General features: G+C 50.1%; 1 protein-coding gene across 1 annotated transcript in view; it reads right to left on the bottom strand.

Annotated features, from left to right (window-relative positions):
- Positions 1 to 24,913, bottom strand: part of LOC139407442 (NBAS subunit of NRZ tethering complex-like) — a 289,155-nt gene that overhangs the window by 34,953 nt on the left and 229,289 nt on the right. Inside the window, exons 47-50 of the mRNA XM_071151235.1 lie at positions 21,020 to 21,235; positions 18,778 to 18,980; positions 11,107 to 11,196; positions 10,699 to 10,882 (exon numbers count right to left, since the gene is read on the bottom strand). Coding sequence (XP_071007336.1) covers positions 10,699 to 10,882; positions 11,107 to 11,196; positions 18,778 to 18,980; positions 21,020 to 21,235 — 693 coding nt within the window. The remainder of the gene's footprint in view (positions 1 to 10,698; positions 10,883 to 11,106; positions 11,197 to 18,777; positions 18,981 to 21,019; positions 21,236 to 24,913) is intronic.

Genomic DNA, 24,913 nt, shown 5'->3' with positions numbered 1-24,913 from the left:
ACTGCCCCTCCCTCCCCCACTGCCCCTCCCTCCCCCACTGCCCCTCTCCCCCCCACTGCCCCTCCCTCCCCCACTGCCCCTCTCCCTCCCCCACTGCCCCTCCCTCCCCCACTGCCCCTCTCCCTCCCCCACTGCCCCTCCCTCCCCCACTGCCGAATTCAAGATTTGAATTGGACTCATTAATACTCAACATCTGGGGTCTGTGTGTGCGTGCGGGAGAGTTGTGTGGTGCGTTCGTACATGCGTGCTTCTGTGTTTGTGTGGTTTATGGTATTTTAGTGTGTGTGTGTGTGTTTGTGTGGTTTATGGTATTTTAGTGTGTGTGTGTGTGTGTGTGTGTGTGTGTGGCATGCCCAGCCGGAGCGACAATGGCAGAGCTGTACTGATTAGTTCGGGGACTGGGGGGCAGAGGGGGAAAACTCCAAAACTCGTCTTTCCTCTCCCTCCCTCGTCATCTGTCTCTCCCTATAACCATCCTCATTTCCCGCTCCCCCCCCCCCCCCCCCCCCCCCCACTCAAGAAGAGGGGCATCAGAAGGATGCCTTTCTCTCACTGCCTCTCAATTCCCAACTCCCCCTCTCCCCCAGCTCTGTCCCCATGCTCCTGCCTCCCCGGCAATAATTACAACAGGAAGCTCATAAGGGAATGGGACAACGCTCTACATTTCTGTAGGAAGATGGAACAAACACCCAGGGAAAAAGAGACTCCCCATGTCAGTCAGACAGCAGGAGGAAAACACCCAGGGAAAAAGAGACTCCCCATGTCAGTCAGACAGCAGGAGGAAAACACCCAGGGAAAAAGAGACTCCCCATGTCAGTCAGACTGCAGGAGGAAAACACCCAGGGAAAAAGAGACTCCCCATGTCAGTCAGACTGCAGGAGGAAAACACCCAGGGAAAAAGAGACTCCCCATGTCAGTCAGACAGCAGGAGGAAAACACCCAGGGAAAAAGAGACTCCCCATGTCAGTCAGACAGCAGGAGGAAAACACCCAGGAAAAAAGAGACTCCCCATGTCAGTCAGACAGCAGGATGAAAACACCCAGGAAAAAGAGACTCCCCATGTCAGTCAGACATGTAGTGGGAAAGCAGTCTATTACAGTGCTTCATATGAGAGCGGTTCACTCAGTATTGTTTTCACAAACATTCATGAAGACATTTTGTAGATCTAGGTCTGACTGTCTGTGCTCTTTACAGTGGGCCTAACGTCAGGAGTGTTCCCAATCAGTGTACCAGCGCAAGCCCACACCTGTCTAGACAGAAACAGACCAGCCGCCCACGACGATGCCGCCTGTTTGCTTGTGTCAGGGCTGACCCCATTTAGTCGACTGATCGATTGTTTGGTTGCTAGGCTGTTGGTCGACAGAGATTGTTTGGTTGCTAGGCTGTTGGTCGACAGAGATTGTTTGGTTGCTAGGCTGTTGGTCGACAGAGATTGTTTGGTTGCTAGGCTGTTGGTCTTCAGAGATTGTTTGGTTGCTAGGCTGTTGGTCTTCAGAGATTGTTTGGTTGCTAGGCTGTTGGTCTTCAGAGATTGTTTGGTTGCTAGGCTGTTGGTCGACAGAGATTGTTTGGTTGCTAGGCTGTTGGTCGACAGAGATTGTTTGGTTGCTAGGCTGTTGGTCGACAGAGATTGTTTGGTTGCTAGGCTGTTGGTCGACAGAGATTGTTTGGTTGCTAGGCTGTTGGTCGACAGAGATTGTTTGGTTGCTAGGCTGTTGGTCTTCAGAGATTGTTTGGTTGCTAGGCTGTTGGTCGACAGAGATTGTTTGGTTGCTAGGCTGTTGGTCGACAGAGATTGTTTGGTTGCTAGGCTGTTGGTCGACAGAGATTGTTTGGTTGCTAGGCTGTTGGTCGACAGAGATTGTTTGGTTGATAAGCTGTTGATCGACAGAGATTGTTTGGTTGCTAGGTTGTTGGTCGACAGAGATTGTTTGGTTGCTAGGTTGTTGGTCGACAGAGATTGTTTGGTTGCTAGGCTGTTGGTCGACAGAGATTGTTTGGTTGCTAGGCTGTTGGTCGACAGAGATTGTTTGGTTGCTAGGCTGTTGGTCGACAGAGATTGTTTGGTTGCTAGGTTGTTGGTCGACAGAGATTGTTTGGTTGCTAGGCTGTTGGTCGACAGAGATTGTTTGGTTGCTAGGCTGTTGGTCGACAGAGATTGTTTGGTTGCTAGGCTGTTGGTCGACAGAGATTGTTTGGTTGCTAGGCTGTTGGTCGACTGATCGATTGTTTGGTTGCTAGGCTGTTGGTCGACAGAGATTGTTTGGTTGCTAGGCTGTTGGTCGACAGAGATTGTTTGGTTGCTAGGCTACGCTCTGTCTCAGTGGACTCATCCACTAAGCAGGTCCATATCGAAGACAGGCATCGGCTGGTATGCCACAATATTTGCCTTGGAACACCAAGAAATTTGATAAAATAACTTCAATTGCATTCCGGCTTTTGGCCGTTAAAAGATAGAAAAGCCGATGAATACAATTGTGAATGATTTAATAAAGACGTCTATATACCATTGAAACCAGTAGTCTATTGTTTTATAAAGACGTCTATATACCATTGAAACCAGTAGTCTATTGTTTTATAAAGACGTCTATATACCATTGAAACCAGTAGTCTATTGTTTTATAAAGACGTCTATATACCATTGAAACCAGTAGTCTATTGTTTTATAAAGACGTCTATATACCATTGAAACCAGTAGTCTATTGTTTTATAAAGACGTCTATATACCATTGAAACCAGTAGTCTATTGTTTTATAAAGACGTCTATATACCATTGAAACCAGTAGTCTATTTCACTCATGTTCTATTGGTTATCAACTTTCTTTCATTGTTCGGAAGACAAATGCACATTCGCTCGTAGCCTACTGTCTTGTGCGCATTGCTGTGCTTATAACGTGAATAAATAACAGTTTATCGACATTGTAAGCTATTTCTTTATCCAAAAGCTGACCAATAGAATAGGTCAACGTTTCTACTATGGGGGATGGTAGATTGACATCATGGACTCATCGGCAGTGAATCCATAAGGCTAGGGGAAGCTAAGCTTTCCTTTAGTAAATTGAATGAATTTGCCAAAAATTAATTTAGCCTAATTAACCTACTCCTGTCTATATAAATAGTAATTCAAAATAGGCTAGAAAAGCATGATTTGACCACACAGAATCATTAGCTTCCCCTAGCCTTTAAAAATAAAGCTGTGTATTGTTTTAAAATGGCATTTCCTGCAGTGGAAAGGAGAGGCAGCAACACGAGATGATTGTTGAGTTGGGACTGTCTGTGAAACGTAGAGAGGTCCAGGTTGCCCACAGGCCTGTCTGTGAAACGTAGAGAGGTGTCCAGCCAGGCCTGTGGGCAACCTGGACCTGTCAATCAAAACCGTTCATATAGAAACACTTCAAAATATAATCGCAGAAAAATATAGTTTGGAAAGCAGAAGACGATGAAAATACGCGAATCTGTCTTTTAGTTGAGCGAACAACAGTTAGTCTATAGGCCGTCTTATTGGCTCTAGCAGAGAGCATCCAGTGCATATGGGTCCGGCAAGTGGATGGTGCTATAGGGGCGGCAGGGTAGCCTAGTGGTTAGAGTGCAGAGGCGGCAGGGTAGCCTAGTGGTTAGAGTGGAGGGGCGGCAGGGAAGCCTAGTGGTTAGAGTGTAGGGGCGGCAGGGTAGCCTAGTGGTTAGAGTGGAGGGGGGGCAGGGTAGCCTAGTGGTTAGAGTGTAGGGGCGGCAGGGTAGCCTAGTGGTTAGAGTGGAGGGGCGGCAGGGTAGCCTAGTGGTTAGAGTGTAGAGGAGGCAGGTAGCCTAGTGGTTAGAGTGTAGGGGCGGCAGGGTAGCCTAGTGGTTAGAGTGGAGGGGCGGCAGGGTAGCCTAGTGGTTAGAGTGGAGGGGCGGCAGGGTAGCCTAGTGGTTAGAGTGTAGGGGCGGCAGGGTAGCCTAGTGGTTAGAGTGTAGAGGTGGCAGGGTAGCCTAGTGGTTAGAGTGTAGGGGCGGCAGGGTAGCCTAGTGGTTAGAGTGTAGGGGCGGCAGGGTAGCCTAGTGGTTAGAGTGTAGAGGCGGCAGGGTAGCCTAGTGGTTAGAGTGTAGAGGCGGCAGGGTAGCCTAGTGGTTAGAGTGGAGGGGCGGCAGGGTAGCCTAGTGGTTAGAGTGTAGGGGCGGCAGGGTAGCCTAGTGGTTAGAGTGTAGAGGCGGCAGGGTAGCCTAGTGGTTAGAGTGTAGAGGCGGCAGGGTAGCCTAGTGGTTAGAGTGGAGGGGCGGCAGGGTAGCCTAGTGGTTAGAGTGTAGGGGCGGCAGGGTAGCCTAGTGGTTAGAGTGTAGAGGCGGCAGGGTAGCCTAGTGGTTAGAGTGTAGAGGCGGCAGGGTAGCCTAGTGGTTAGAGTGGAGGGGCGGCAGGGTAGCCTAGTGGTTAGAGTGTAGGGGCGGCAGGGTAGCCTAGTGGTTAGAGTGTAGAGGCGGCAGGGTAGCCTAGTGGTTAGAGTGTAGGGGCGGCAGGGTAGCCTAGTGGTTAGAGTGTAGGGGGGGTAGCAGGGTAGGGGGGGTAGCAGGGTAGCCTAGTGGTTAGAGTGTAGGGGCGACAGGGTAGCCTAGTGGTTAGAGTGTAGGGGGGGTAGCAGGGTAGGGGGGGTAGCAGGGTAGCCTAGTGGTTAGAGTGTAGAGGCGGCAGGGTAGCCTAGTGGTTAGAGTGTAGGGGGGGTAGCCTAGTGGTTAGAGTGTAGAGGCGGCAGGGTAGCCTAGTGGTTAGAGTGTAGAGGAGGCAGGTAGCCTAGTGGTTAGAGTGTAGGGGCGGCAGGGTAGCCTAGTGGATAGAGTGGAGGGGCGGCAGGGTAGCCTAGTGGTTAGAGTGTAGAGGCGGCAGGGTAGCCTAGTGGTTAGAGTGGAGGGGCGGCAGGGTAGCCTAGTGGTTAGAGTGTAGGGGCGGCAGGGTAGCCTAGTGGTTAGAGTGTAGGGGCGGCAGGGTAGCCTAGTGGTTAGAGTGTAGGGGCGGCAGGGTAGCCTAGTGGTTAGAGTGTAGGGGGGGTAGCAGGGTAGGGGGGGTAGCAGGGTAGCCTAGTGGTTAGAGTGTAGGGGCGGCAGGGTAGCCTAGTGGTTAGAGTGTAGGGGCGGCAGGGTAGCCTAGTGGTTAGAGTGTAGGGGCGGCAGGGTAGCCTAGTGGTTAGAGTGTAGGGGCGGCAGGGTAGCCTAGTGGTTAGAGTGTAGGGGCGGCAGGGTAGCCTAGTGGTTAGAGTGTAGGGGCGGCAGGGTAGCCTAGTGGTTAGAGTGTAGGGGCGGCAGGGTAGCCTAGTGGTTAGAGTGTAGGGGGCGGCAGGTAGCCTAGTGGTTACAGTGGAGGGGCGGCAGGGTAGCCTAGTGGTTAGAGTGTAGGGGCGGCAGGGTAGCCTAGTGGTTAGAGTGTAGGGGCGGCAGGGTAGCCTAGTGGTTAGAGTGTAGGGGCGGCAGGGTAACCTAGTGGTTAGAGTGTAGGGGCGGCAGGGTAGCCTAGTGGTTAGAGTGTAGGGGCGGCAGGGTAGCCTAGTGGTTAGAGTGTAGGGGCGGCAGGGTAACCTAGTGGTTAGAGTGGAGGGGCGGCAGGGTAGCCTAGTGGTTAGAGTGTAGAGGTGGCAGGTAGCCTAGTGGTTAGAGTGTAGGGGCGGCAGGGTAACCTAGTGGTTAGAGTGGAGGGGCGGCAGGGTAGCCTAGTGGTTAGAGTGGAGGGGCGGCAGGGTAGCCTAGTGGTTAGAGTGTAGAGGCGACAGGGTAGCCTAGTGGTTAGAGTGTAGGGGCGGCAGGGTAGCCTAGTGGTTAGAGTGTAGGGGCGGCAGGGTAGCCTAGTGGTTAGAGTGTAGGGGCGGCAGGGTAGCCTAGTGGTTAGAGTGTAGGGGCGGCAGGGTAGCCTAGTGGTTAGAGTGTAGGGGCGGCAGGGTAGCCTAGTGGTTAGAGTGTAGGGGCGGCAGGGTAGCCTAGTGGTTAGAGTGTAGGGGCGGCAGGGTAGCCTAGTGGTTAGAGTGTAGGGGCGGCAGGGTAGCCTAGTGGTTAGAGTGTAGGGGGCGGCAGGTAGCCTAGTGGTTACAGTGGAGGGGCGGCAGGGTAGCCTAGTGGTTAGAGTGTAGGGGCGGCAGGGTAGCCTAGTGGTTAGAGTGTAGGGGCGGCAGGGTAGCCTAGTGGTTAGAGTGTAGGGGCGGCAGGGTAACCTAGTGGTTAGAGTGTAGGGGCGGCAGGGTAGCCTAGTGGTTAGAGTGTAGGGGCGGCAGGGTAGCCTAGTGGTTAGAGTGTAGGGGCGGCAGGGTAACCTAGTGGTTAGAGTGGAGGGGCGGCAGGGTAGCCTAGTGGTTAGAGTGTAGAGGTGGCAGGTAGCCTAGTGGTTAGAGTGTAGGGGCGGCAGGGTAACCTAGTGGTTAGAGTGGAGGGGCGGCAGGGTAGCCTAGTGGTTAGAGTGGAGGGGCGGCAGGGTAGCCTAGTGGTTAGAGTGTAGAGGCGACAGGGTAGCCTAGTGGTTAGAGTGTAGGGGCGGCAGGGTAGCCTAGTGGTTAGAGTGTAGGGGCGGCAGGGTAGCCTAGTGGTTAGAGTGTAGGGGCGGCAGGGTAGCCTAGTGGTTAGAGTGGAGGGGCGGCAGGGTAGCCTAGTGGTTAGAGTGTAGAGGCGACAGGGTAGCCTAGTGGTTAGAGTGTAGGGGCGGCAGGGTAGCCTAGTGGTTAGAGTGTAGGGGCGGCAGGGTAGCCTAGTGGTTAGAGTGTAGGGGCGGCAGGGTAGCCTAGTGGTTAGAGTGTAGGGGCGGCAGGGTAGCCTAGTGGTTAGAGTGTAGGGGCGGCAGGGTAGCCTAGTGGTTAGAGTGTAGAGGCGGCAGGGTAGCCTAGTGGTTAGAGTGTAGGGGCGGCAGGGTAGCCTAGTGGTTAGAGTGTAGAGGCGGCAGGGTAGCCTAGTGGTTAGAGTGTAGGGGCGGCAGGGTAGCCTAGTGGTTAGAGTGTAGAGGCGGCAGGGTAGCCTAGTGGTTAGAGTGGAGGGGCGGCAGGGTAGTCTAGTGGTTAGAGTGTAGAGGCGGCAGGGTAGCCTAGTGGTTAGAGTGTAGGGGCGACAGGGTAGCCTAGTGGTTAGAGTGTAGGGGCGACAGGGTAGCCTAGTGGTTAGAGTGGAGGGGCGGCAGGGTAGTCTAGTGGTTAGAGTGTAGAGGCGGCAGGGTAGCCTAGTGGTTAGAGTGTAGGGGCGACAGGGTAGCCTAGTGGTTAGAGTGGAGGGGCGGCAGGGTAGTCTAGTGGTTAGAGTGTAGAGGCGGCAGGGTAGCCTAGTGGTTAGAGTGTAGGGGCGACAGGGTAGCCTAGTGGTTAGAGTGTAGGGGCGGCAGGGTAGCCTAGTGGTTAGAGTGTAGGGGCGGCAGGGTAGCCTAGTGGTTAGAGTGGAGGGGCGGCAGGGTAGCCTAGTGGTTAGAGTGTAGGGGCGGCAGGGTAGCCTAGTGGTTAGAGTATAGAGGCGGCAGGGTAGCCTAGTGGTTAGAGTGTAGGGGCGGCAGGGTAGCCTAGTGGTTAGAGTGTAGGGGGGGTAGCAGGGTAGGGGGGGTAGCAGGGTAGCCTAGTGGTTAGAGTGTAGGGGCGACAGGGTAGCCTAGTGGTTAGAGTGTAGGGGGGGTAGCAGGGTAGGGGGGGTAGCAGGGTAGCCTAGTGGTTAGAGTGTAGAGGCGGCAGGGTAGCCTAGTGGTTAGAGTGTAGGGGGGGTAGCCTAGTGGTTAGAGTGTAGAGGCGGCAGGGTAGCCTAGTGGTTAGAGTGTAGAGGAGGCAGGTAGCCTAGTGGTTAGAGTGTAGGGGCGGCAGGGTAGCCTAGTGGATAGAGTGGAGGGGCGGCAGGGTAGCCTAGTGGTTAGAGTGTAGAGGCGGCAGGGTAGCCTAGTGGTTAGAGTGGAGGGGCGGCAGGGTAGCCTAGTGGTTAGAGTGTAGGGGCGGCAGGGTAGCCTAGTGGTTAGAGTGTAGGGGCGGCAGGGTAGCCTAGTGGTTAGAGTGTAGGGGCGGCAGGGTAGCCTAGTGGTTAGAGTGTAGGGGGGGTAGCAGGGTAGGGGGGGTAGCAGGGTAGCCTAGTGGTTAGAGTGTAGGGGCGGCAGGGTAGCCTAGTGGTTAGAGTGTAGGGGCGGCAGGGTAGCCTAGTGGTTAGAGTGTAGGGGCGGCAGGGTAGCCTAGTGGTTAGAGTGTAGGGGCGGCAGGGTAGCCTAGTGGTTAGAGTGTAGGGGCGGCAGGGTAGCCTAGTGGTTAGAGTGTAGGGGCGGCAGGGTAGCCTAGTGGTTAGAGTGTAGGGGCGGCAGGGTAGCCTAGTGGTTAGAGTGTAGGGGGCGGCAGGTAGCCTAGTGGTTACAGTGGAGGGGCGGCAGGGTAGCCTAGTGGTTAGAGTGTAGGGGCGGCAGGGTAGCCTAGTGGTTAGAGTGTAGGGGCGGCAGGGTAGCCTAGTGGTTAGAGTGTAGGGGCGGCAGGGTAACCTAGTGGTTAGAGTGTAGGGGCGGCAGGGTAGCCTAGTGGTTAGAGTGTAGGGGCGGCAGGGTAGCCTAGTGGTTAGAGTGTAGGGGCGGCAGGGTAACCTAGTGGTTAGAGTGGAGGGGCGGCAGGGTAGCCTAGTGGTTAGAGTGTAGAGGTGGCAGGTAGCCTAGTGGTTAGAGTGTAGGGGCGGCAGGGTAACCTAGTGGTTAGAGTGGAGGGGCGGCAGGGTAGCCTAGTGGTTAGAGTGGAGGGGCGGCAGGGTAGCCTAGTGGTTAGAGTGTAGAGGCGACAGGGTAGCCTAGTGGTTAGAGTGTAGGGGCGGCAGGGTAGCCTAGTGGTTAGAGTGTAGGGGCGGCAGGGTAGCCTAGTGGTTAGAGTGTAGGGGCGGCAGGGTAGCCTAGTGGTTAGAGTGTAGGGGCGGCAGGGTAGCCTAGTGGTTAGAGTGTAGGGGCGGCAGGGTAGCCTAGTGGTTAGAGTGTAGAGGCGGCAGGGTAGCCTAGTGGTTAGAGTGTAGGGGCGGCAGGGTAGCCTAGTGGTTAGAGTGTAGAGGCGGCAGGGTAGCCTAGTGGTTAGAGTGTAGGGGCGGCAGGGTAGCCTAGTGGTTAGAGTGTAGAGGCGGCAGGGTAGCCTAGTGGTTAGAGTGTAGGGGCGACAGGGTAGCCTAGTGGTTAGAGTGTAGAGGCGGCAGGGTAGCCTAGTGGTTAGAGTGTAGGGGCGGCAGGGTAGCCTAGTGGTTAGAGTGTAGAGGCGGCAGGGTAGCCTAGTGGTTAGAGTGTAGGGGCGGCAGGGTAGCCTAGTGGTTAGAGTGTAGAGGCGGCAGGGTAGCCTAGTGGTTAGAGTGGAGGGGCGGCAGGGTAGTCTAGTGGTTAGAGTGTAGAGGCGGCAGGGTAGCCTAGTGGTTAGAGTGTAGGGGCGACAGGGTAGCCTAGTGGTTAGAGTGTAGGGGCGGCAGGGTAGCCTAGTGGTTAGAGTGTAGGGGCGGCAGGGTAACCTAGTGGTTAGAGTGGAGCTTCGAGTCGGTCCCAGTTGATACAATGTTGCTAGTTTGCTCGTGCAAGCTTTGAGTCGGTCCCAGTTGATACAACGTTGCTAGTTTGCTCGTGCAAGCTTTGAGTCGTTCCCAGTTGATACAATGTTGCTAGTTTGCTCGTGCAAGCTTTGAGTCGGTCCCAGTTGATACAATGTTGCTAGTTTGCTCGTGCAAGCTTTGAGTCGGTCCCAGTTGATACAATGTTGCTAGTTTGCTCGTGCAAGCTTTGAGTCGGTCCCAGTTGATAGTTGACACAATGTTTCAAGTTCGATGCAGACAGGTGGAGTAGAATGCGATTGAAAGAACATGAACTAACTGCCATGTTAAGCCAATGTGATATATAGGATCATTCTTTTAAATCAGGATATTTTCTACCTGCAATATTTTCATTTGTTGGCTTTATGTCGGCTATTTTTACCCCTAGTTGGCAATATCAGTTACATGCATTGGTATATAGGCCTCTCTCTGCATTCTGCGCTAAGTTCTTCAGCTGCCAATGACTCACGATGGAGGCTATCATACAATCTGTCCATTTGGCACTCTTGCATTAGAAACATTTTTGATTTGTATCATTTTCATTTAGATTGAAATTAGATTTAGATAAATAACATGACAAATGATTTAGAGATACAAGGTTATTATAATTGAAATGAAAAAGTGCATCTGAAAATCATAACTGGCGCAGATCGGTAGAAACGGTACGATAAATTCCACACGAGATCGGTAGAAACGGTACGATAAATTCCACACGAGATCGGTAGAAACGGTACGATAAATTCCACACGAGATCGGTAGAAACGGTACGATGAATTCCACACGAGATCGGTAGAAACGGTACGATAAATTCCACACGAGATCGGTAGAAACGGTACGATAAATTCCACACGAGAAAGGTTGCCGACCCCTGGTGTTGTCGATGACCGTCAACTCCAGGAGCGTAACGGCAGAATTTGGGAAGCAGGAGGAGCACGGTCAGGAACAGGTTTATTGCTTATCTTGATCTCTAGCTCCCTCTTGAGTCATTTGTGTGTCTTAATTATATTATTAAACAGTGTGCTTAAAGCATCAGACAAGATCAGCGCACAATGTTTTATTTATTATAACGCATAAAGGTGTGGAAAATACACGTTTAAAAACATTTCACCCGTCAATTGGTCAAAAGATCAGACGACTCTGGATACACCAAAATGTTGTTGTTGTTGTTGTTGTTGTCGGGGACAGCCCTAGAATGAGTGTTACCTGTAAATCCTTCAGTACAGCTTGGGTCCTGTAGAGTAGCAGCAGATGAACGTCACTGTCCCTAAGACTGAAGTTATTCTCCAGAATCTGCAGAACCTCGATACGTGGTCGCACCGCACGAGAGCCATCGCTGCAGAACGGCCGTAACCACGCCAACAGGTCATCAGAACTGACCACAGAGTCACTGGGAGACAGAGAGACAGTCAGACAGACAGACAGAGATACAGACAGACAGAGATACAGACAGACAGACAGACAGGCAGACAGATAGAGATACAGACAGACAGAGATACAGACAGACAGACAGGCAGACAGGCAGACAGGCAGACAGAGACACAGACAGACAGATACGTGTTATGTGTGTGTTATAGCAGCAGCTAAAGCAGTGTGTGGTTGAGTCTCTCTCACCCGCTCTGGACGTGGTTGTGCACTGCAGTGACCATGCCCTCCAACACCATGAGGGGTTCTGGGTAATCATTCACCACCTCCTCGTCTCCGCTGGCAAAAACAACAGACAGGATTCAGAACAGGCAGACAAACATGATTCAGCACAGACAAACAGACAGGGTTAAACACAGACAAACAGACAGGGTTCAACACAGACAGACTGACAGGTTTCAACACAGACAGACTGACAGGTTTCAACACAGAAAGACAGACAGGATTCTGCACAGACAGACAGACAGACAGGGTTCTGCACAGACAGACAGACAGGATTCAACACAGACAGACAGACAGGATTCAGCACAGACAGACAGACAGGATTCTGCACAGACAGACTGACAGGTTTCAGCACAGACAGACAGACATGGTTCAACACAGACAGACAGACAGGGTTCAACACAGACAGACAGACAGGATTCAACACAGACAGACAGGGTTCAACACAGACAGACAGGGTTCAACACAGACAGACAGGGTTCAACACAGACAGACAGACAGGATTCAACACAGACAGACAGGGTTCAACACAGACAGACAGGATTCAACACAGACAGACAGACAGGATTCAACACAGACAGACAGACAGGATTCAACACAGACAGACAGACAGGGTTCAACACAGACAGACAGACAGGGTTCAACACAGACAGACAGACAGGGTTCAACACAGACAGACAGACAGGATTCAACACAGACAGACAGACAGACAGGGTTCAACACAGACAGACAGACAAGATTCAACACAGACAGACAGACAGGATTCAACACAGACAGACAGACAGGGTTCAACACAGACAGACAGACAGACAGACAGGGTTCAACACAGACAGACAGGGTTCAACACAGACAGACAGGGTTCAACACAGACAGACAGACAGGGTTCAACACAGACAGACAGACAGGATTCAACACAGACAGACAGACAGGGTTTAACACAGACAGACAGACAGGATTCAACACAGACAGACAGACAGGGTTCAACACAGACAGACAGACAGGGTTCAACACAGACAGACAGACAGGGTTCAACACAGACAGACAGGGTTCTGCACAGACAGACAGACAGGGTTCTGCACAGACAGACAGACATGGTTCAACACAGACAGACAGACAGGCAGGGTTCAACACAGACAGACAGACAGGATTCAACACAGACAGACAGACAGGATTCAACACAGACAGACAGACAGGGTTCAACACAGACAGACAGACAGGGTTCAACACAGACAGACAGGGTTCAACACAGACAGACAGACAGGGTTCAACACAGACAGACAGACAGGATTCAACACAGACAGACAGACAGGGTTCAACACAGACAGACAGACAGGATTCAACACAGACAGACAGACAGGATTCAACACAGACAGACAGACAGGATTCAACACAGACAGACAGACAGGGTTCAACACAGACAGACAGACAGGGTTCAACACAGACAGACAGACAGGGTTCAACACAGACAGACAGACAGGGTTCAACACAGACAGACAGACAGGATTCAACACAGACAGACAGACAGGGTTCAACACAGACAGACAGACAGGATTCAACACAGACAGACAGGGTTCTGCACAGACAGACAGACATGGTTCAACACAGACAGACAGACAGAAAGGATTCAACACAGACAGACAGGGTTCAACACAGACAGACAGACAGACAGGGTTCAACACAGACAGACAGACAGGATTCAACACAGACAGACAGACAGGATTCAACACAGACAGCTGTTAGTTCTGCTATCTGGCGTTCCCAGAGACAGGGTTCAACACAGACAGACAGATAGGATTCAACACAGACAGACAGACAGGATTCAACACAGACAGCTGTTAGTTCTGCTATCTGGCGTTCCCAGAGACAGGGTTCAACACAGACAGACAGATAGGATTCAACACAGACAGATAGGATTCAACACAGACAGACAGGATTCAACACAGACAGACAGGGTTCAACACAGACAGATAGACAGGATTCAACACAGACAGACAGACAGGGTTCAACACAGACAGACAGACAGGATTCAACACAGACAGACAGGATTCAACACAGACAGACAGACAGGATTCAACACAGACAGCTGTTAGTTCTGCTATCTGGCGTTCCCAGAGACAGGATTCAACACAGACAGACAGACAGGATTCAACACAGACAGACAGACAGGGTTCAACACAGACAGACAGACAGGGTTCAACACAGACAGACAGACAGGGTTCAACACAGACAGACAGACAGGGTTCAACACAGACAGACAGACAGGATTCAACACAGACAGACAGACAGGGTTCAACACAGACAGACAGACAGGATTCAACACAGACAGACAGACAGGATTCAACACAGACAGACAGACAGGATTCAACACAGACAGACAGACAGGGTTCAACACAGACAGACAGACAGGGTTCAACACAGACAGACAGACAGGGTTCAACACAGACAGACAGACAGGGTTCAACACAGACAGACAGACAGGATTCAACACAGACAGACAGACAGGGTTCAACACAGACAGACAGACAGGATTCAACACAGACAGACAGGGTTCTGCACAGACAGACAGACATGGTTCAACACAGACAGACAGGGTTCAACACAGACAGACAGACAGACAGGGTTCAACACAGACAGACAGACAGGATTCAACACAGACAGACAGACAGGATTCAACACAGACAGCTGTTAGTTCTGCTATCTGGCGTTCCCAGAGACAGGGTTCAACACAGACAGACAGATAGGATTCAACACAGACAGACAGACAGGATTCAACACAGACAGCTGTTAGTTCTGCTATCTGGCGTTCCCAGAGACAGGGTTCAACACAGACAGACAGATAGGATTCAACACAGACAGATAGGATTCAACACAGACAGACAGGATTCAACACAGACAGACAGGGTTCAACACAGACAGATAGACAGGATTCAACACAGACAGACAGACAGGGTTCAACACAGACAGACAGACAGGATTCAACACAGACAGACAGGATTCAACACAGACAGACAGACAGGATTAAACACAGACAGCTGTTAGTTCTGCTATCTGGCGTTCCCAGAGACAGGGTTCAACACAGACAGACAGATAGGATTCAACACAGACAGACAGACAGGATTCAACACAGACAGCTGTTAGTTCTGCTATCTGGCGTTCCCAGAGACAGGGTTCAACACAGACAGACAGATAGGATTCAACACAGACAGAGAGACAGGATTAAACACAGACAGCTGTTAGTTCTGCTATCTGGCGTTCCCAGAGACAGGGTTCAACACAGACAGACAGATAGGATTCAACACAGACAGACAGACAGGATTCAACACAGACAGCTGTTAGTTCTGCTATCTGGCGTTCCCAGAGAGCTCTCTTCCAGTATCATGTTATTTTCAGGGCCTGCAGTCCCAGCTTTGCTGCAGAGGAATCGTGTGTATGTCACCAGAGGCGACACATTTTTTTTTTACAAAGACATAAAAATAAAAAAATATTTTCCCTGACTCAACTCCACTAAGCTGCAAGACACACACACGCACGCACGCACGCACGCACGCACGCACGCACGCACGCACGCACGCACGCACGCACGCACGCACGCACGCACGCACGCACGCACGCACGCACGCACGCACGCACGCACGCACGCACGCACGCACGCACGCACGCACGCACGCACGCACGCACGCACGCACGCACGCACGCACGCACGCACGCACGCACGCACGCACGCACGCACGCACGCACGCACGCACGCACGCACACACACACACACACACACACACACACACACACACACACACACACACACACACACACACACACACACACACACACACACACACACACACACACACACACACACACACACACACACACACACACACACACACACACACACACACACACACACGTTTGCTACGTACAAAAAATTCAAAGATAACGCATCATTTCTACACAGCACAATCACCATTCAAATGATTTCTCTCACACACACACACACACACCTTGTATGACAGATACAAAGGACATCCATTAGTCAGAGACCCAGGTTTTCATTCTGTTACAGAAAAACAATACGGGCCTGCGTCACACAATGACAATATAGACTAGACTATATACACCAGACTATCCTAAACACCAGACTATATACACCAGACTATCCTAAACACCAGACTATATACACCAGACTATATACACCAGACTATCCTAAACACTCGACTATATACACCAGACTATCCTAAACACTAGACTATATACACCAGACTATATACACCAGACTATATACACCAGACTATATACACCAGACTATCCTAAAACACTAGACTATATACACTAGACTATCCTAAACACTAGACTATATACACCAGACTATATACACCAGACTATCCTAAACACCAGACTATATACACCAGACTATCCTAAAACACTAGACTATATACACTAGACTATCCTAAACACTAGACTATATACACCAGACTATATACACCAGACTATCCTAAACACTAGACTATATACACTAGACTATATACACCAGACTATATACACCAGACTATCCTAAACACTAGACTATATACACCAGACTATATACACCAGACTATCCTAAACACTAGACTATATACACCAGACTATATACACCAGACTATATACACCAGACTATATACACCAGACTATCCTAAACACTAGACTATATACACCAGACTATATACACCAGACTATATACACCAGACTATATACACCAGACTATATACACCAGACTATATACACCAGACTATCCTAAACACTAGACTATATACACCAGACTATATACACCAGACTATATACACCAGACTATCCTAAACACTCGACTATATACACCAGACTATCCTAAACACTAGACTATATACACCAGGCTATCCTAAACACTAGACTATATACACTAGACTATCCTAAACACTAGACTATATACACCAGACTATCCTAAACACCAGACTATATACACCAGACTATATACACCAGACTATCCTAAACACTCGACTATATACACTAGACTATATACACTAGACTATATACACCAGACTATCCTAAACACTAGACTATATACACCAGACTATATACACCAGACTATCCTAAACACTAGACTATATACACCAGACTATATACACCAGACTATATACACCAGACTATATACACCAGACTATATACACCAGACTATATACACCAGACTATATACACCAGACTATATACACCAGACTATATACACCAGGCTATCCTAAACACTAGACTATATACACCAGACTATCCTAAACACTCGACTATATACACCAGACTATATACACCAGACTATATACACCAGACTATATACACTAGACTATCCTAAAACACTAGACTATATACACCAGACTATATACACCAGACTATATACACTAGACTATATACACCAGACTATCCTAAACACTCGACTATATACACCAGACTATATACACTAGACTATATACACCAGACTATATACACCAGACTATATACACCAGACTATATACACTAGACTATATACACCAGACTATCCTAAACACTCGACTATATACACCAGACTATATACACCAGACTATATACACCAGACTATATACACCAGACTATATACACTAGACTATATACACCAGACTATCCTAAACACTCGACTATATACACCAGACTATATACACCAGACTATCCTAAACACTCGACTATATACACCAGACTATATACACCAGACTATATACACTAGACTATCCTAAACACTAGACTATATACACCAGACTATATACACCAGACTATCCTAAACACTAGACTATATACACCAGACTATATACACCAGACTATCCTAAACACTAGACTATATACACCAGACTATATACACCAGACTATATACACCAGACTATATACACTAGACTATCCTAAACACTAGACTATACACACCAGACTATATACACCAGACTATATACACCAGACTATCCTAAACACTAGACTATATACACCAGACTATATACACCAGACTATATACACCAGACTATATACACCAGACTATATACACCAGACTATATACACCAGACTATATACACTAGACTATCCTAAACACTAGACTATATACACCAGACTATCCTAAACACTAGACTATATACACCAGACTATATACACTAGACTATCCTATACACTAGACTATATACACCAGACTATATACACCAGACTATCCTAAACACTAGACTATATACACCAGGCTATCCTAAACACCAGACTATATACACCAGGCTATCCTAAACACCAGACTATATACACCAGACTATATACACCAGGCTATCCTAAACACTAGACTATATACACCAGACTATCCTAAACACTAGACTATATACACCAGACTATATACACCAGACTATATACACCAGGCTATCCTAAACACCAGACTATATACACCAGACTATATACACCAGGCTATCCTAAACACTAGACTATATACACCAGACTATATACACCAGACTATCCTAAACACTAGACTATATACACCAGACTATATACACCAGACTATCCTAAACACTAGACTATATACACCAGACTATATACACCAGACTATATACACCAGACTATATACACCAGACTATATACACCTGACTATATACACTAGACTATCCTAAACACTAGACTATATACACCTGACTATATACACTAGACTATCCTAAACACTAGACTATATACACCAGACTATATACACCAGACTATCCTAAACACTAGACTATATACACCAGACTATATACACCAGACTATCCTAAACACTAGACTATATACACCAGACTATATACACCAGACTATATACACCAGACTATATACACCAGACTATATACACCAGACTATCCTAAACACTAGACTATATACACCAGACTATATACACCAGACTATCCTAAACACTAGACTATATACACCAGACTATATACACCAGACTATCCTAAACACTAGACTATATACACCAGACTATATACACCAGACTATATACACCAGACTATATACACCAGACTATATACACCAGACTATCCTAAACACTAGACTATATACACCAGACTATATACACCAGACTATCCTAAACACTAGACTATATACACCAGACTATATACACCAGCCTATCCTAAACACCAGACTATATACACCAGACTATATACACCAGACTATATACACCAGACTATATACACCAGACTATATACACCAGACTATATACACCAGACTATCCTAAACACCAGACTATATACACCAGACTATATACACCAGACTATCCTAAACACTAGACTATATACACTAGACTATATACACCAGACTATATACACCAGACTATCCTAAACACTAGACTATATACACCAGACTATATACACCAGACTATATACACCAGACTATATACACCAGACTATATACACCAGACTATCCTAAACACCAGACTATATACACCAGACTATATACACCAGACTATCCTAAACACTAGACTATATACACTAGACTATATACACCAGACTATCCTAAACACCAGACTATATACACCAGGCTATCCTAAACACCATACTATATACACCCGACTATATACACCAGACTATCCTAAACACCAGACTATATACACCAGGCTATCCTAGATGAGGTAAAAGGAGGAGTTTATACCTGAGGGCAGAGACTACATTCTCCACAGCCACCTGCAGAACGGTTTTGATTGACAGGTCCAGGTTGCCCACAGCGATGCCCAGCAGCTCTCCGATTTGCTCCAGTGGCTGTCCGTCTGTCGCCATGGTGACAGCCAGGGCCTGGACTTTGGACCGTTCAGAACGGGAGAGATCATAGGTACGACTGTAGTTCTGCAACCGTTCCTGAGAGAGAGAGAGAGATCATAGGTACGACTGTAGCTCTGCAACCGTTCCTGAGAGAGAGAGAGTAGGGGAGAGAGAGAGAGAGTAGGGGAGAGAGAGAGAGTAGGGGGGAGAGAGAGTAGGGGAGAGAGAGAGAGAGTAGGGGAGAGAGAGAGAGAGAGTAGGGGAGAGAGAGAGAGAGTAGGGGAGAGAGAGAGAGAGAGTAGGGGAGAGAGAGAGAGCGTAGGGGAGAGAGAGAGAGAGTAGGGGGGAGAGAGAGAGAGTAGGGGGGAGAGAGAGAGAGAGAGCGTAGGGGAGAGAGAGTAGGGGAGAGAGAGAGAGTAGGGGAGAGAGAGAGAGAGAGAGTAGGGAAGAGAGAGAGAGAGAGAGAGCATAGGGGAGAGAGAGTAGGGGAGAGAGAGAGAGAGAGAGAGAGAGTAGGGGAGAGAGAGAGAGAGAGAGTAGGGGAGAGAGAGAGAGAGAGAGAGAGCGTAGGGGAGAGAGAGAGAGACAGAGAGTAGGGAAGAGAGAGAGAGAGAGAGTAGGGAAGAGAGAGAGAGAGAGAGAGAGTAGGGAAGAGAGAGAGAGAGAGAGAGAGAGAGAGAGTAGGGGGGAGAGAGAGTAGAGGGGAGAGAGAGTAGGGGAGAAAGAGAGTAGGGGAGAGAGAGAGAGAGAGTAGGGGAGAGAGAGTAGGGGAGAGAGAGAGAGCGTAGGGGAGAGAGAGAGAGTAGGGGAGAGAGAGAGAGAGCATAGGGGAGAGAGAGTAGGGGAGAAAGAGTAGGGGAGAGAGAGAGAGTAGGGGAGAGAGAGAGAGAGAAAGAGTAGGGAAGAGAGAGAGAGAGAGCGTAGGGGAGAGAGAGTAGGGGAGAGAGAGAGAGAGAGTAGGGGAGAGAGAGAGAGAGCGTAGGGGAGAGAGAGTCGGGGAGAGAGAGAGAGAGAGTAGGGGAGAGAGAGAGAGAGAGAGAGCGTAGGGGAGAGAGAGAGAGTAGGGGAGAGAGAGAGACAGAGAGTAGGGAAGAGAGAGAGAGAGAGAGTAGGGAAGAGAGAGAGAGAGAGAGAGAGAGAGAGAGAGAGAGAGAGAGAGAGTAGGGAAGAGAGAGAGAGAGAGAGAGAGAGAGAGAGAGAGAGAGAGAGTAGGGGGGAGAGAGAGTAGGGGGGAGAGAGAGTAGGGGAGAGAGAGAGTAGGGGAGAGAGAGAGAGAGAGAGAGTAGGGGAGAGAGAGTAGGGGAGAGAGAGAGAGAGAGCGTAGGGGAGAGAGAGAGAGTAGGGGAGAGAGAGAGAGAGAGCATAGGGGAGAGAGAGTAGGGGAGACAGAGTAGGGGAGAGAGAGAGAGTAGGGGAGAGAGAGAGAGAGAAAGAGTAGGTAAGAGAGAGAGAGAGAGCGTAGGGGAGAGAGAGAGTAGGGGAGAGAGAGTAGGGGAGAGAGAGATAGCGTAGGGGAGAGAGAGAGAGTAGGGGAGAGAGAGAGAGAGAGAGAGAGAGAGAGAGAGAGAGAGTAGGAGAGAGAGAGAGAGAGAGAGAGAGAGAGAGAGTAGGGAAGAGAGAGAGAGAGAGAGTAGGGAAGAGAGAGAGAGAGAGAGAGAGAGAGAGAGAGTAGGGGAGAGAGAGAGAGAGAGAGAGAGAGAGAGAGAGAGAGAGAGAGTGAGAGAGAGAGTAGGGAAGAGAGAGAGAGAGAGAGAGAGTATGGAAGAGAGAGAGAGAGACAGAGAGACAGAGATGTGCCTGTTTCTGTGTGTGTTCATTCCAGTGTGTAGAGTTGACAGCTTCAGTGCCATAAGGCTCTCATTTTAAACATCAACATGAAACAGCTTTAATACCACTGGTCCCTGCACAGCTCAACACAAACTATCAGCTGACAGACAGACATAATCATATATATGATGTAGTTTTAGTGCACCAGGGTGAGGGAGAGTTGTGTAAGCTCCCAGAGTAATGCCTAGGCTTTAGCTCAAATGGATAACTTCACGTTGACTCGGGGTTTGACAACTGATCAGTTCTATTTATCATTACAGAAGCACCTGAATGACTCAGTCATGAGTCACAGGAAGGGGAGGAGTTACCTGGTTGCTATCTTTGAGTGACAGGATGAAGGAGTGGCCTAGCGTGTCCAGGTGAGCCAAGGACTGCTGCAGGTGGGAGAGGGCGTGGTCAAAGCTGGAGGTGTCGCTTCTGTCTGACTCCACCTCGTCTACGCCCCTTTTTCTACTCTTCTCTCTGAGCTGCCGCAGAGCCTTCATCCCCCTCTTCATCACCTCCACCCGCACACTCACACTGAGCTAGGACAGGAGAGAGAGGGGTTAACACACTGAGCTAGGACAGGAGAGAGAGAGAGAGAGAGGGGTTAACACACTGAGCTAGGACAGGAGTGAGAGAGAGAGAGAGAGAGAGAGAGAGAGAGAGAGAGAGAGGTTAACACACTGAGCTAGGACAGGAGAGAGAGAGAGAGAGAGAGAGAGAGAGAGAGAGAGAGAGAGAGAGAGAGAGAGGGGTTAACACACTGAGCTAGGACAGGAGAGAGAGAGAGAGAGAGAGGGGTTAACACACTCTCCTGTCTCTATTAACTTGAAACTTTTGTAAGTGTAATGTTTACTGTTCAGAGAGAGTGAAAGAAAGAAAGACAGAGAGAGAGATAAAGAGACAGTGGATAGTCATTAATCAATGGCGTGTCAGGGGACGATTGATAACGAGGAGGGACATGCCAGGGGCTTTAGAAGAGGGGGGACATGCCAGGGGCTTTAGAAAAAGAGGGACAGGAGGGACATGCCAGGGGCTTTAGAAGAGGGGGGACATGCCAGGGGCTTTAGAAGAGGAGGGACATGCCAGGGGCTTTAGAAGAGGAGGGACATGCCAGGGGCTTTAGAAGAGGAGGGACAGGGGGGACATGCCAGGGACTTTAGAAGAGGAGGGACAGGGGGTACATGCCAGGGGCTTTAGAAGAAAGGGACATGGTGGACATGCCAGGGGCTTTAGAAGAGGAGGGACAGGAGTGACATACCAGGGGCTTTAGAAGAGGAGGGACAGGAGGGACATGCCAGGGGCTTTAGAAGAGGAGGGACAGGGGGACATGCCAGGGGCTTTAGAAGAGGGGGGACATGGTGGACATGCCAGGGGCTTTAGAAGAGGAGGGACAGGAGGGACATGTCAGGGGCTTTAGAAGAGGAGGGACATGCCAGGGGCTTTAGAAGAGGGGGGACAGGGGGGACATGCCAGGGACTTTAGAAGAGGGGGGACATGCCAGGGGCTTTAGAAGAGGGGGGACATGGTGGACATGCCAGGGGCCTATAGAAGAGGAGGGACATGCCAGGGGCTTTAGAAGAGGAGGGACATGCCAGGGGCTTTAGAAGAGGGGGGACAGGGGGGACATTCCAGGGGCTTTAGAAGAGGGGGAACATGGTGGACATGCCAGGGGCTTTAGAAGAGGGGGGACATGCCAGGGGCTTTAGAAGAGGGGGGGACATGCCAGGGGATTTAGAAGAGGGGGGACATGCCAGGGGATTTAGAAGAGGGGGGACATGCCAGGGGCTTTAGAAGAGGGGGGACATGCCAGGGGCTTTAGAAGAGGGGGGGACATGCCAGGGGATTTAGAAGAGGGGGGACATGCCAGGGGATTTAGAAGAGGGGGGACATGCCAGGGGCTTTAGAAGAGGGGGAACATGGTGGACATGCCAGGGGCTTTAGAAGAGGAGGGACATGCCAGGGGCTTTAGAAGAGGAGGGACATGCCAGGGGCTTTAAAAGAGGAGGGACATGCCAGGGGATTTAGAAGAGGGGGGACATGCCAGGGGCTTTAGAAGAGGGGGGACATGCCAGGGGCTTTAGAAAAGGAGGGACATGCCAGGGGCTTTAGAAGAGGGGGGGACATGCCAGGGGATTTAGAAGAGGGGGGACATGCCAGGGGCTTTAGAAGAGGGGGGGGACATGCCAGGGGCTTTAGAAGAGGGGGGGACATGCCAGGGGATTTAGAAGAGGGGGGACATGCCAGGGGATTTAGAAGAGGGGGGACATGCCAGGGGCTTTAGAAGAGGGGGAACATGGTGGACATGCCAGGGGCTTTAGAAGAGGAGGGACATGCCAGGGGCTTTAGAAGAGGAGGGACATGCCAGGGGCTTTCGAAGAGGGGGGGACATGCCAGGGGATTTAGAAGAGGGGGGACATGCCAGGGGCTTTAGAAGAGGGGGGGACATGCCAGGGGATTTAGAAGAGGGGGGACATGCCAGGGGCTTTAAAAGAGGAGGGACATGCCAGGGGCTTTAGAAGAGGGGGGACAGGGGGGACATGCCAGGGCCTTTAGAAGAGGGGGGACAGGGGGGACATGCCAGGGGCTTTAGAAGAGGGGGAACATGGTGGACATGCCAGGGGCTTTAGAAGAGGGGGGACATGCCAGGGGCTTTAGAAGAGGGGCTTTAGAAGAGGGGGGGACATGCCAGGGGATTTAGAAGAGGGGGGACATGCCAGGGGATTTAGAAGAGGGGGGACATGCCAGGGGTTTTAGAAGAGGGGGGACATGCCAGGGATTTTGGAGAGGGGGGGACATGCCAGGGGATTTAGAAGAGGGGGGACATGCCAGGGGATTTAGAAGAGGGGGGACATGCCAGGAGATTTAGAAGAGGGGGGACATGCCAGGGGCTTTAGAAGAGGGGGGGACATGCCAGGGGATTTAGAAGAGGGGGGACATGCCAGGGGCTTTAAAAGAGGAGGGACATGCCAGGGGCTTTAGAAGAGGGGGAACATGGTGGACATGTCAGGGGCTTTAGAAGAGGATGCAGGGTGAAGAGCGAGGAGGAGAGGACGCTTCCATTGAAAGGCCTCAGCGATCAATTACCACCCAGGAAAATTACAATCCTCCCCATTTCCATACTAAAGAACAAAACCTGGGAAGGAAGTGGTTAGCCCCGACCTCCCGCCTCTCACATGGCCTCCTGGGGGATGGATCGAACCATAGAGGTTAGTATTGAAAGGTTAGTATTTAGATCAAGGAGACAGACAGCTGTTCCCACTGGTATATGGATGAGGGAGAGGAATGGAAAGGGAGGAGAGAGGATGGAAAGGGAGGAGAGAGAAGAGTATCGGAGGTAAAGAGGGAGGTTGTTGATTAAAGCTAATGTCTAGGTTAAAAGCTCAGTGGGTGAGAGGTGCCTGCTGGGAGATGGAGTTTAACGGCTCTGAAGTCAAAGGAGGATCAATAAACTCACCTGGAGAGAAGAGAGAGGCAGAGGAGAAAGAGCAAGCAGGGGAGAGAGGGGGTTGTATTTGTATATATTATGGATCCCCATCAGTTCCTGCCAAGGCAGCAGCTACTCTTCCTGGGGTTTATTATGGATCCCCATTAGTTCCTGCCAAGGCAGCAGATACTCTTCCTGGGGTTTATTATGGATCCCCATTAGTTCCTGCCAAGGCAGCAGCTACTCTTCCTGGGGTTTATTATGGATCCCCATTAGTTCCTGCCAAGGCAGCAGCTACTCTTCCTGGGGTTTATTATGGATCCCCATTAGTTCCTGCCAAGGCAGCAGCTACTCTTCCTGGGGTTTATTATGGATCCCCATTAGTTCCTGTCAAGGCAGCAGCTACTCTTCCTGGGGTTTATTATGGATCCCCATTAGTTCCTGTCAAGGCAGCAGCTACTCTTCTTGGGGTTTATTATGGATCCCCATTAGTTCCTGTCAAGGCAGCAGCTACTCTTCCTGGGGTTTATTATGGATCCCCATTAGTTCCTGCCAAGGCAGCAGCTACTCTTCCTGGGGTTTATTATGGATCCCCATTAGTTCCTGCCAAGGCAGCAGCTACTCTTCCTGGGGTTTATTATGGATCCCCATTTGTACCTGCCAAGGCAGCAGCTACTCTTCCTGGGGTTTATTATGGATCCCCATTAGTTCCTGTCAAGGCAGCAGCTACTCTTCCTGGGGTTTATTATGGATCCCCATTAGTTCCTGTCAAGGCAGCAGCTACTCTTCCTGG

Source organism: Oncorhynchus clarkii, chromosome 4 (genome assembly GCF_045791955.1).
Source record: "Oncorhynchus clarkii lewisi isolate Uvic-CL-2024 chromosome 4, UVic_Ocla_1.0, whole genome shotgun sequence".
Lineage (NCBI taxonomy): Eukaryota > Metazoa > Chordata > Actinopteri > Salmoniformes > Salmonidae > Oncorhynchus > Oncorhynchus clarkii.
The sequence above is the reverse complement of the archived record's forward strand: the minus strand, read 5'-3'. Positions and strand labels throughout refer to the sequence as shown.